The 14,111-nt window shown below is 42.2% G+C and overlaps 1 protein-coding gene across 4 annotated transcripts in view; it reads left to right on the forward strand.

Moving 5' to 3' along the window:
* Positions 1 to 11,390, forward strand: part of APLP2 (amyloid beta precursor like protein 2) — a 77,668-nt gene extending 66,278 nt beyond the window's left edge. For 2 of the 4 annotated variants that reach the window (XM_060787440.2, XM_060787442.2), the window contains 5 exons: positions 503 to 538; positions 4,542 to 4,624; positions 6,150 to 6,224; positions 6,427 to 6,582; positions 9,875 to 11,390. In XM_060787440.2, the coding sequence (XP_060643423.2) occupies positions 503 to 538; positions 4,542 to 4,624; positions 6,150 to 6,224; positions 6,427 to 6,582; positions 9,875 to 9,976 (452 nt within the window). In that variant the 3' untranslated portion in view covers positions 9,977 to 11,390. The remainder of the gene's footprint in view (positions 1 to 502; positions 539 to 4,541; positions 4,625 to 6,149; positions 6,225 to 6,426; positions 6,583 to 9,874) is intronic. The other 2 variants (XM_060787441.2, XM_060787443.2) reach the window with 1 other exon arrangement.
* The last annotated feature ends 2,721 nt before the right edge of the window (positions 11,391 to 14,111 follow it).

Below are 14,111 nucleotides of genomic sequence, written 5' to 3' on the forward strand. Positions count from 1 at the left end.
TCGACCAGATAATATTTATATACAGGGCATGCTGCCATACCTGGCATTATTACATGATCTTAGCGGTCTTCTGCTTAAGACACAAACACATTTTATTCTCCTATTTGCTCCAGAGCATTTGTCAAACTTGTAATGTAAAAGAAAGCTGGCAACCAATTTCTAGATGTTTTATCATTGATCACTTCTTCAATTGTTCATTTGAGTTTAGCTTTATAATTTAATTTGTGTTGTAGCCATTCAAGAACCTTGCTGTCTTTTCAGCTTGCCTATAAATCTCCTTTTAGCCCAAATATTTCTACAGCCTTTCTAAAAATGCCCTTTCCTCACTTTCTGTTATCCGTATGTTAGGACAGTTGAAAGAAGCCTGCATTTTAATCTCTGACCTAAGTGATACTCAGAGCCCAAGCCAGCAATCGCACACAAGCCCCTTTCTTTTCTTCCCTCTTAATCTCCTCTCTCTGCTATTTTTTTGTTTTTGTTCTTGTTTTCCCTTCTGCTGTAGATTCTCAGCCGGATTTGTACCATCCAGTGAAAAAAGGTTGGTTCTAAACTGATCTTCTGAATGCCTTCCATCATTTCCTCACCACCCCACCACTGTTTTAGTGTGTTTCTGATAGTGTTTGCTTTTAGTTTCATAGCATCAGCTTCACCCTCTCCACCATCCCTTCTCTTCCTACAAAGCTTTCAGGATGAATTAGCCATCCCTTATACAAAATGATCTGGTTTAGCTGCCTCTGCTTTGTTGACGTAAGTTGTCATTATGGGAAGTGTTACACAGAGTAGGTACTTAATGTTTTCAGGTAGGGAAGTTTAGGGTGTTTTTCCGTCTTTGAAGCAGCAGAATTGAGGTCAGTGTTATAATGTGCTGATCAGATTGGATGAAAGGTAAATTACGTTATGGGTCACACACAGACATACACATCCAGTCTGTTCTACATTGTATGAATGTGGACAGAAGCTGGAGAGACGTCTAAGGATTTTGTACAGAACCAAATGCAGTTCTAAATTTTGAATGGTCCGTTCTGTACAGAATTATATAAATTCTATACACCATTTACATGCTGTACAGAATTTAAACTCTATAAACTGTCCAAGAATGATTGCTGCCAAGCAGATAAATGGCAGTGAAGAAAATAGGAGAAAATGCCAGGGCAAGATGTTTAATATTCTGTATTTAACTGGGAGGAGGGAGCTCCCAGTGGCGCAGTGGGTTAAAGCGCTGAGCTGCTGAGCTTGTTGACTGAAAGGTTGCAGGTTTGATTTCGGGGAGCGGCGTAAGCTTCCGCTGTCAGCCCCAGCTTCTGCCAACCTAGCAGTTCAAAAACATGCAAATGTGAGTAGATCAATAGGTACCACTCCGGCGGGAAGGTAACGGCGTTCCATGTAGTCATGCCGCCCACATTACCTTGGGAGATGTCTACAGACAACACTGGCTCTTCAGCTTAGAAATGGAGATGAGCACCACACCCCAGAGTCGGACACAACTGGACTTAATGTCAGGGGACAACCTTTATCTTTACCTTAACTGGGAGGACCATTTGAGTGACCTATTCAAATGCTTCCACTTGCAAAATCTTTGGTGTTTGTGAGAGGAGGATGTCTACATTTAGGATCAATTTTTCCCTCATGTTTTCTTCTTGTATGAGTTCTTGATTTTACTGACTTCCCAGTGCTTGCACCAGATAATTCTTCTGTGACTAAAGCATTAGCTCAGAAATACAGAACGGTATCTTCTGAGTATAACTTACGTTGTAGGTCAAAGACTTGTGGTATTTCTAAGGACTTTTTCTGGGCAAATTTTGGTTCTTAGCTTGTGAAGAAAGCCTCACCAAAGATGGTAGTTACATTTGATGTAGATGAAGAATGGTATTATTTCCTTTGACATTATTTCTGTAAGTCTTAAGCTTACTTGTTTCTGGATCTGTTAAAGCAGTGGTTCTTAACCTTTGGGCCGCAAGGACGAAAATCTAGTCTGCGAACCTCCTTTCTCTTTATTTTATTTTATTTCCTTTTGCACCAGCTGCCATTCTTTCCCTATCGCTGACCATGGCATATGTTCTGTATCAGAAACTAGAGCTGATACGGTCTATCCAGTGCAATTTTCTGAATCAGCACTCCAAACCAAATCGGAGGTTGAACAAAAAGAGATTCGTAACCCTTTTGGGACTAAGGTTGGAGAGTGGTCCCTGATCAAAGTGGTCACTGGTCAAAGTGGTCACTGGTCAGTGGTCCCTAGTCAAGTGCTTCTGGTCAAAGTGGTCCCTAGTCAAGTAGTCTCTGATCAAGTAGTCCCTGATCAAAGTGGTCCCTGGTCAGAGTGGTCCCTGGTCAGAGTGGTCCCTGGTCTGAGTGCTCCCTGATCAGAGTGGTCACTGGTCAGAGTGGTCCCTGGTCACTGGTCCCTGGTCAAAGTGGTCCCTAGTCAAGTAGTCTCTGATCAAAGTGGTCCCTGGTCAGAGTGGTCCCTGATCGAAGTGGTCACTGGTCAGAGTGGTCCCTGGTCATTAGTCCCTGGCCAAGTGGTTTTGGTCAAAGTGGTCCCTAGTCAAGTAGTCTCTGATCAAGTGGTCCCTGGTCAAAGTGGTCACTGGTCAGAGTGGTCCCTGGTCAAGTAGTCCCTGGTCAAAGTGGTCACTGGTCAGTGGTCCCTGGTCAAAATGGTTTTAGTCAAGTGGTCCCTGGTCAAAATGGTTTTAGTCAAGTAGTCTCTGGTCAAGTGGTCCCTGGTCAATTGTTCCCTGATCAAATTGGTCCCTGGTCAAAAGGTTGGAAACCACTGTGTTAAAGACTCTGAAACACTCGGAAGAATGCAGTGGTCTTTCTCCAACAGGCTTGGTTCTGATTTCTTAAGACCAATGTACTGAGGTGAGTTTCTTCCCGAGTTACCACAGCTTCAGTAAACTTAAAGCAGACATTGTGTTGTTTGCTAAGTTGTTGATGGTGAGTTCTGGTGAATTTATTTCTGTCTTAGTCTGCCCTAGGGGATTGAGAAGGGCGGGGTAAAAATACCCGAAATAAATAAATAATAAATAACTATTCCCTTGGGCTTTCAAAAGCACAATTTTAAAAAACGAACCATGCTTTCCCACAGTATACCAGTCTCCTTAGAGCTGTTAAGTAATGCCCAAAGTATATCATAGTAGCTATCACAGCTGATGAATTGTCATCCTACAGCGCTTGTGAACAGAAGCTGGAAGGTGAGGGCAAAAGCCGACTGATTGGGCATAGCTTCTTGAAGATGACCTAAATTCTATGTATATCACTAGTTTTGGCAGCCTTCAAAATCAATATGGACAATTGGGAGTGTGCTTAGAATCCAAAGCAGCGTTTCCTGGGTAATTTAGGGAGCAAAAGAAAAGAGCAACAAAACCAGACCACTCCTCGATGTCTTTGACATCTTCTAGCCAGTAGAAAACTAGACCAGCCATGGGCAAACTTTGGCCTTCCCTCCAGATGTTTTGGACTTCAACTCCCATCATTCCTAACAGCCTCAGGCCCTTTCCTTTTCCCCCTCAGCCGCTTAAGCTGCTGAGGGGGAAAAGGAAAGGGCCTGAGGCTGTTAGGAATGGTGGGAGTTGAAGTCCAAAACACCTGGAAGGAAGGCCAAAGTTTGCCCATGCCTGAGCTAGACCCTTGTCACTCCAATAATGGTTCCTACACCATAGTTGAGCCAACCGCTCTCTTCCAAAGAGCATCACTTACTCATTATATTACTTCATTTTTGAGCATAACAAATGTGGGCTAAGTTGAGTAATATTTAAAGGAATGTGGTTTATCTTACCTTATGTGGGGCTAAAGGTGCATATTAGACTCCAAAGGCTGCCTTGAGTCTTTATGCAGAAAGACATTTTGCATAATTTCATATTGATCCTTGGCGTATCCTCCTGGGTAGTCTGACATTCTCGTGCCCTTTTCATCCTGATCCATCTGGAATTGTTCAGGTAATGCAGAGCAGTCTTGGCGATATCCTCCTTCCAGGCCCACTACCTGAATACTTGGGACTCCATTCACTCCTCCCTTGAAATTGATTCTGGACTCGAGCCAGGCACAGGACAGGAACTCATCCAATTATTTGCTCAGCGCCTGACCTTTTTGGAAGGACTTCGAAGCATGAATAGCTGATACACAGACTCCCAAAAGAGGTGATACTGGCTCTGCTGAGGCAAGATTCACTCCCACGTAGTGGCTAATTCAGAAGACTATAACCTGGTTCCTTATGGTGTTTACGTTCGGGAGAGAAGGCACTGTCTGTAAAGAAAACACTGGTGGACTCACCTTGCTTTGGGCCATATCATTGCAGTATTAGTAATAGATTGTGTGCCGGGACTTTCTGGAAAGTGCACGAGTTCTGTTCTATATACCTCACCTGTCAGACCACCCTTTCTTTCATTGCCCATTATTTGTCTCACTGGTGTAACATTTTGGTGTCTCTGAAATTCATGTCTAAGGAAAACAAGTTATGGATCACAATAGGATGCCTCTCAGGTCTGACAAATGTCATTTTCCTTGATCTGATGTCATACGTCATTTCTTCTCTGCAGGGTCTGGAGTGGCTGACCTTGATGGACTGATAGGAGCTGAAGAAAAAGTCATTAACAGCAAGAAGAAGCTGGATGAGAATGTGGTAGGCCCCTTTGAATATTGTTTTTGCACAGAACAGCCTGGATCTGACACTGAGTTCCGTTCTGGGGTTTGCTTTTGTGGATATTGATACTTACATTGGTCACTGAATTCATTATTCAATATGATGCAGGGGAGTAGCAGCTGGGTTCCAGTCACTATATTTATTAATTAATTTATTTACAGTATTTATATTCCACCCTTCTCAGCCCAAAGGGGACTCAAGGCGGATCACAATGTACACATACACGGCAAACATTCAGTGCTGTTTTTAGACAGACAGAGATAATTCAGCATTTTTCCCAAACTTCGGCTCCTGGAAGTTGCTCGATTCTGGCTATGGGACGGAGCTGTCACTTCATCTACTTTGATGCCAAGCCTTTGTTGGTAGTATTTCCTTCTTGCTCTTTGGTGTCATAAATTAACCTCTCCCCTTTAAGCGGACCCTAATTTCTCTACTCACAGCTTAGCTGTTTTCGAACTACTTAGGTGAACAGTAAGCTGGCCTATTAACAGTCGGGAGCTCAAACCCGACTCGGGCTTTGAGCTTGCCACCTTCTAATCGGGAGTGATTTATTGCTGCTGGTGATTAGCCAGCTGTGCTACAGCCCAGCCCTTAGGATTCCAGTATGTATCAATAAGAGAAGGATAGACATGTAAGGAAAGCAAAGACAACAACATGCCTCAACATGGAGAGCCTTTCCATTGAGTATATGAATACCTTTGCTGTGTCCTGGGCTTTTTTTGACAACTTTGCCAGGAGTAAGCGCTGTTTTTAATAACTATCAAGAAAAATTGGCATTGTAGGAATTTTGATGGCAGCAGATAACGGAGTGATGTTTTATGTTTGTATGTGCTAACTACCTTTTTCTTGAAAATTACAACTGTTACTCAGAATGAGATTGTTTTTGTCAATCCTGAGGTTTCTCTGTGTGAATGGAAACCTTGACTAGCCCAGATTCTTGCTTTCATGGAGGAGCCCCATGTGCGGGAGGGTTTGTGAATGCAGGGTCCCATTACACGGAGGCCATACATGTGACCTCTCTGATACGTCGCTCATGCTTCTGTTGACATATTAATTTCCCCACCCACACCCTGGCATATTTCAAGACACTATTTTCCATCCCCCGCTTTCCAATAAAAATCCGTTCTCACAGTTTCTGGCCCAGCCACTTCTCACGCCAAGTGATAAACAACAAGATCATATATATTGAGTCCCCTCGGGGAGATAGAGTGGAATATAAATCAAGTTATTTATTATTTTTTATTTATTATAATGAATTAAAGTGCTTTGAAATTCATTGATGTAATAGAAGCAACCAGGTGTGCTGATCCTGAGTCTGCATTGATGCTTTGCCATCCCGTAATCCTGCTTTGCCAGGTTGGCACATGGGAATGAAACCCAGCAGTAATGGATCAAAATCTCTCATTCTTGTGAATGAGGGATAGCTTTTTGTGCAAATCACAACCAGTTTTCCTCCTCCTGGTCACTTATCCCTGGAATAAAATTCCTTCGTAACTCTTTTCAGGTCATTGATGAAACCCTTGATGTGAAAGAAATGATCTTCAATCCTGAGCGCGTTGGTGGGCTGGTGGAAGAACCGGTATGTTTATGGCTTGCTATTTGAACCTAGACACTCTTGCCTTGGTACTGGGTTATTCCCACTAATTACAAAGACACTGGGGTTGTTATCATAATTGGTTGCATCTCATGGTAGCTGCAGCAGTTGTCCAAAGAAAGGCACCTCCAATGCTTGGTTACTGGTAAGTATTTCCAGGTCTCACTTTACCTTCTCTGCCTCGCAGGAAAGCGAAAGTTCCCTCCGTGATGACTTCAGCTTCAGTAGCAGTGCTCTCATTGGCCTCCTGGTGATCGCAGTTGCCATTGCCACAGTCATCGTCATCAGCCTGGTGATGCTGAGGAAGAGGCAGTACGGGACCATCAGCCATGGCATTGTAGAGGTAAGAGGGGTCTAATGGTAGGGAATTGTGGCAGCGATTGGTGTTTTGCATGGAGTCCTTCTGCAGTGTTTTGGCATGCCTCAGGCACCATTCTCTTGTTCATGGAGGAACTTCTGTAGTCAGAATGATGAAATCCAATACTTTAGTGCCAAAAATCCCATCTTAATTAAGCTTCTTGTCCCCTGGTGGCACAGCAGGTTAAACCACTAAGCTGTTGAACTTGCTCACCAAAAGGTTGGTGGTTCAAATCCGGGGAGCGGGGTGAGCACCCGCTGTTAGGCCCAGCTTCTGCCAACTTAGCAGTTTGAAAACATACAAATGTGAGTAGATCAATAGGTACTGCCTTGGAAGGAACGTAACAACACTCCATGCAGTCATGCTGGCCACGACATATGTGATGGATTTAAGAGAAAATTGGCTTAAGGTGTTTCATAGATGGTACGCTACACCCAAAAAATTAGGTTTAATATATAAAAATATGGACAAAAAGTGTTGGAAGTGTCATGAGGTTGAGGGTAGTTTTTTCCATATGTGTTGGTCATGTAAGAAAGCCCAAGCTTATTGGAAAAATATACATGAAGAGACACAAAAAATACTGGGAACCTCATTCCCAAAAAACCCAGAATATAGCCTAATAAATATTACGGACTCAGAACTCACTTCAGATCCAAATAAGGACATTTTATTTACCTATATATCAAGGGCAGTAAGGATATCATATGCAAAAATTTGGAAAATGGATAAAATTCCAGAAACAGAGGACTGGGTAAATAAGTTGCAAGAGATCAAAGATATGGACAAATTAACTTTTTTTTTTTTTTTGAGGAAAAGCTCGGGAAAACCAATAAAAGGGACAAACTGGTCATCATTCGAAAATTATTTAAATGAGAAGAGTCAATAGGACAAACAAGTGATAAGACTATCCTCTGGGATGTTTATTTGAAATATTTTTCATTGCCTCTTTTTAGGCATATGAGTGCAAAGGAGTCCTCAGAGGGGAATGAGAAGAGACAAATTCAAACTAAATAAGTTGATATATATTGTAGGCGAAGACACAGAATAGAAGTCAAACATTTTTTTTATTTTTTATTTTCTCTCTCTTTTATTGATCTTTCAAATTTCTTACTATCCTATAATTCAATGTTCTCCCACTTTCCTTGTAAACTTAAACCAAAGTTGATATATATATATATATATATATATATATATATACACACACACACACACACACACACACACACACACACGAGGGGTATTTTTTAAGTAAGGTCCATTTGAACATAAGTACACAACGAAAGTTTATTTCAAAAAAGTAAATTTATTTTCAGAAAGTACATACTTCACTCTATTTTTCTACATAGTTGCCACGTTTGTTCAAACACTTATCATAACTCTGAACCAATTTCAAAATACCCCCTTCATAAAAACTTGCCGCCTGCTCTGATAACCAAATCGTCTGTAATCAAAGAAGGGCGACCGGAGCGGTCCTCATCATGGACGTTGTCACGGCCATCTTTGAATTGTCGTACCCACTTACGCACTTCGCTTTCACTCATAACAGTATCACCGTACACTTCACAAATCTGTCGATGAATTTCTGCAGCAGGCAGGTTCCTTGCTGACAAAAACCGTATCACTGCGCGAACCTCACATGCGGAGGATGAGTTGATAGTCTTAAACATTTTTAAAGCACAGAACAGAACCGTACAGGTTAGCTACAGAGCGGAAACTGAGCACAGTTGTTCCCGAGGCATTTATTTATTGTGTCATCCGCAACCAGAACATTGTATTACATTTCTAACAGAACAAAACAAACAAACAGATAAAACAACAACAACAAACAACACAAATTTTGCAAACTTGGTAGCTGATTAAATGTCCTTTGACCAGTATCTGGCCACTTGGAGTGCCTCTGGTGTTGCCGCAAGAAGGTCCTCCATCGTGCATGTGGCAGGGCTCAGGTTGCATTGCAGCAGGTGGTCAGTGGTTTGCTCTTCTCCGCACTCGCATGTCGTGGATTCAACTTTGTAGCCCCATTTCTTAAGATTGGCTCTACATCTTGTGGTGCCAGAGCGCAATCTGTTCAGCACTTTCCAAGTCGCCCAGTCTTCTGTGTGCCCAGGGGGGAGTCTCTCATTTGGTATCACCCACGGATTGAGGTGCTGGGTTTGAGCCTGCCACTTTTGAACTCTCGCTTGCTGAGGTGTTCCAGCGAGTGTCTCTGTAGATCTAAGGAAACTATTTCTTGATTTAAGTCATTGACGTGCTGGCTGATACCCAAACAAGGGATGAGCTGGAGATGTCTCTGCCTTGGTCCTTTCACTATTGGCTGCAACTTCCCAGGGGATGTCAGGTGGTGCAATACCGGTTAAGCAGTGTAATTTCTCCAGTGGTGTAGGGCGCAGTCACCCTGTGATAATGCGGCATGTCTCGTTAAGAGCCACATCCACTGTTTTAGTGTGGTGAGATGTGTTCCACATTGGGCATGCGTACTCAGCAGCAGAGTAGCATAGCGCAAGGGCAGATGTCTTCACTGTATCTGGTTGTGATCCCCAGGTTGTGCCAGTCAGCTTTCGTATGATATTGTTTCTAGCACCCACTTTTTGTTTGATGTTCAGGCAGTGCTTCTTGTAGGTCAGAGAACGGTCCAGAGTGACTCCCAGGTATTTGGGTGTGCTGCAATGCTCCAGTGGGATTCCTTCCCAGGTAATCCTCAGAGTTTGGGATGCTTGTCTGTTCTTAAGGTGAAAGGCACATGTCTGTGTTTTAGATGGATTAGGGATCAGTTGGTCTTCCCTGTAATAGGCAGTGAGAGCACCTAGAGCTTTGGAGAGCTTCTGTTCAACCATCTCAAAGCTCCCTGCTTGAGCGGTAATGGCACGATCATCAGCATAGATGAAACTCTCTGTCCCTTCTGGCAGTGGCTGGTCATTTGTGTAGATGCCGAGGCATGACGCACGCACTCGTTGCGGTATGCGCGCGAACTACTAGTGTTGTTTTGTTGTAGTGCGAACTACAACAAAACGGACCTTACTTAAAAAATACCCCTCGTATATATTTTCTTTTCTTCTTTGCTTTTCTTTTTTATGTATATGTATAATCTAATAAAATTTCTTTTAAAAAAGAAAGAAAGAAATGGAGATGAGCACCACCGCCAGAGCCAGACATAACTAGACTCAATGTCAAGAGAAACATTTACCTTTACTAATTAAGGTTCAAGACATCTTAGTTGCACCCAAAGGCCTGTTACCAGATACTGACAACTTATTGATGCTTTCTCTTTTTTTTAAAGGTCGACCCAATGCTAACCCCAGAAGAACGGCATCTGAACAAGATGCAGAACCACGGCTATGAGAACCCAACATACAAATATCTGGAGCAGATGCAGATTTAGAGGCTGTTGAAACTGCAGGAGCCCTGATCAGCCAAGGGTTAGGGTAGGGAGGGCCAAACCGGTCCAGCATTTTGGATCAACTACTGACCAACTGTTGCTTGAAGATGACTCCATCTTACATTCAGAACTCCTGGATCATTTTAAGACTTAAATTACTACTGTAGAGTTGCAATTTCCATTCTTTTAAATGGGCGAGGAAATGATAATATAACAATATATGATATATAAACCTTAAATGGGGAAATGGATCTATTGCAGATATTTGAGATGTAGTTTTCTTTTTCTTTTTTTAAGAACTTAATCTAATGAGGAGAAATCCCAGTGCTGTCGTATTGTCTGGATAACAAAGCTCTCTGTATAAACGAGAAATGTTGTTTTATTTCTGATATACACCACTTGTATATTCAAGGTCATTTCTACCAACTGCATTGTATAAATGAGACACTCGTCGTTCTTTGGTCATTCTGGCTTTTATATATAAAAGCAGTATTCCGTTTGTTTGGTTTTTAAAAAAATAAATTTGTGTTTTCCTGGAAGTCACCAAAATAAGAAATTGGATTTAGGGTCATGGGGTAGGGGGGTGGGTGGGGAGGCACTTTCATAATGATAGTGGAAACCTTGCAGAAATTCTCAGATGCCAGTAACGTGTGCAATTCTGCTGCTATGTGGCTTGGTTTTCATGAATTAGAGGCACAGAGGTAAATTGCTTCTGCCCTTTTCAGGCCTTTCTAGTGGAATATTAGGCCATGGTTTGTGCATATTGGGATTGTGCACCGACCTTGCTTTCTCGAACCTAGCTCTGCCGTAGAGTCGGAAGCCATGAAGTCCATAAAGACCTTTCCTGCCCCAAACCAGCCTCCTTCAGCACCTTGCCTTGTATAATCGAACCCCTCTTTGTTTACGTGACCCTCGTGTTAAATCAACAATCATTACAGGTTTGAGAGGCTGCTGTGTCTTCCCAAGAAAGCTGGAGTTGATACTGGGCCAGAACCCGAGCCACTGACATGTTTGGGAATAGCTAGGCCTTTTTGGGGAGCCAAAGACTCCTTGCCTCTGCTCTCCATTTTGGAAAGGGCTTGGGTGGGCATCTAAGGGATAGTGACCAACTTATGGGTAAGTGAAGGGAATCGGTGGGCACTGAAGTGTTAATGGAGCTTGTTCCATTCACCATCATGTCTTTGTAATGCTTGTATAATTGGTGTTAAAGCTCACAGCTCTTTCTTTTTTAATTCTGGAGGTTCTGGTAACCTGTGGTGTATTTCTTTCTTCTATTATCCGTGACTTTTCTTTACCTTCCACCCTTTGCCATGTCTCTTCCCACTATGCACAGATTTACTTAACCTGCAAACTCCTTAGTGTGGTCTGTGGGGAATGTAAAAAGTTGGAAACACATCAATAAACACTTTAACTTCCAGAGTGAGTCTTGTGTCCTTTCTTAAGCCTCTCATGTGCTCTAACAGTGGCCTGGAGAACTGTGGTTTAAATCTCAGTGGTTCTCAATCACAATTGAAAATTGTTGGGTAATTAAAAAAAAAGCATTTTAAAAAGTAAATCGGCAACAAGGGCAGCGGTTTTAGCAGATCAGAAGCTTTTTGAGCACAGCAGAAGAGTGAATGAGCTTCAGCAATTACAGGAGCAGAGTCAAGTTTTTTAAAAGTACAAAAGACTAAAAAAAAGTCAATGGGATTGTATATATGTAATCAATAGGAATTTGTATGTGGAGTATAATCAATGGGATATTGACCTGTATCAATAGGAATCTAGTGCCTAGATCCAGGAAAGTCATGCTACCCATGCTCTATTCTGCCTTGGTCAGACCACACCTGGAATCACACTGTGTCCAATTCTGGGCACCACAATTGAAGGAACAAACACAAATCGATTACAAGTCGTAGTACATATATTTATTTATTATTCGAACTTATTGCCTCCACTCCCCTGGGGCTCGGAGCAGCTTACAAGAATGGCTAAAATCTAACACAATTTAAAAACAATTTAAAACAATTTAAAAACAGCAATATTAAAAATCAAAGGCCTGTCGAAACAGGTATGTCTTACATGCCCTGCGGAAACAGGTATGTCTTACATGCCCTGATAAGTCCCGCAAGGCATGGACTTCAGATGGCAAAGTATTGCAGAGTGATGGTGCCACTGCTGTAAAGGCTCTGCATCTGGTTGCTGTTAGACGCAAGGTCTTGACATGGAATTTCCAATAGATCTTGGTCCTCAGAACGGAGGGATCTCTGGGGTTGGTAGGGGGAGAGGCGGTCCCTCAGGTACATCGGCCCCAGACCATGCAAGGCCTTAAAGGTGAGTACCATCACTTTGAAAGTGATCCGGTGCTCAATTGGTAACCAATGCAGCTGTAGTAGGATTGGTGTTATGTGGCATCTCATCGGAATTCCCGCAAGTAGCCGAGCAGCTGCATTTTGTACCAATTTGAGCTTCCGGATCACCGACGGAGGAAGGTCAATGTAGAGGGCGTTACAGTAGTCCAGTCTTGAGATGACCATAGCCTGGATCACCGTAGCTAGGTCGCCCCTGGACTGGTAGGGGGCCAGCCGTCTAGCCTGCCGCAGATGAAAAAAAAATGGTTCTGCTAACGGCGGAGACCTGGGCCTCCATCGTCAGCAGAGGGTCCAAAAGGACTCCCAGACTCTACCAATGATGACGGGTGTAGTGCCTTGCCATCCAGGGTAGGCAGCTGGATATCCCTACTGCCCAGTTGACCCAGCCATAGGATCTCCGTCTTTGCTGGATTCACCCTCAACCTGCTGGCACACAAAGATACATTTATCACAAATATAAATGTTTTTTTCAGCTTATATAATACAATAATAAACGTATAACCAACTAAAGTCAAACCCAACTTAGGAAATTTTGCATGCCGTCACTGTTCGGTATGCCCACAATTCATCCAGACAAAGATATTTCAGAATCCTGACACCAAAGCTCTACCGGTTACAACATTTTGTACTACCAAGGACGTGGTCTATATTATTTTTTGCCCATGTTCTCTTATGTATATTGGCCAAACAAGCAGACAAGTCAAACAATGGATCATCGAGCAGAAGAGCAAAATTAGAAATCACTCCGCTGATTCCATTTTTATAAACATTTTGCTGATTTAAATCATAATGCAGAATCACTCTGGGTGCTGGTTTTAGAGGTTGTCACCTCCCCCCCCCCCCCTAATTTGGATTTGGGTACTACATTATTACAGCATGAATCCTTTTGGATTTTTACCCTTAAAACTGTACATCCCAATGGTCTAAATTACACCATCTCATACCAATGTTTCCTGTAAACTATAGTGTATAGCTCTTTAACACTTTTATCACCTGCTCAACCTGGTTTGGGCTCCTTTAATTGCTTCACTTCATATACTAGTTTCTACCTGTTGGTCACGTGCTTGCTACAGAATCAAACCACTGCAGAGCACGGTTTAGGAGAACCTGATGTAAGTACTAGGGCTGGGCGGTTTTGTTTCGTTAATTCGTAATTCGTTAAAAATTCGTTATTTTTTTTTGTTAACGAAGCGATAACGAACCATTCTGGAGCAGCTTAAAAACGAAACAAATTTTTCAATTCGTTTCGTAAATGCTTCGTATTTCGTTATGTATTCGTTTCGTTATTGGTTTGAGGTCATTTCGTTATTATTTCCGCATGTCTGGGGCAAGTTTTATAGTTGTTTTTTGTTTAATTAGTGAAAAAAAATTATAATATCACACCAACAGTCAACAACAGAGGGAGAGGGAAGCTTCAGAAGTTCCCCCTGTCCCATTTGGAGGTTTTTTAGCGTATTGCGCGGTCGTGTCCGCCATTAACGAATCGATTCGTTATTGTTTCGTTATTGTTTTGTAATTTTTTTACCATTTACGAAATTTCGTAAATATTGAACTTGTTTTTAAAAAAAATTCGGAATTCTTTTAAATATCGAAACGCAAAAAACCCCAAAAAACGAATCGATTTTAGAAACAAATTTTTCCGTTGTTGCCCAGGCCTAGTAAGTACCTATGCCTCTTTTGTTTTGTATGCCTTATATGTTAGCAACATATAGAAATATTTATCCCTTTTGGGACATGTTCTAGCCACCCGTATATATTCCCTTTAGATCCACTGTTTCATTGTATTC

This window comes from Anolis sagrei, chromosome 7, assembly GCF_037176765.1.
Source record: "Anolis sagrei isolate rAnoSag1 chromosome 7, rAnoSag1.mat, whole genome shotgun sequence".
Lineage (NCBI taxonomy): Eukaryota > Metazoa > Chordata > Lepidosauria > Squamata > Dactyloidae > Anolis > Anolis sagrei.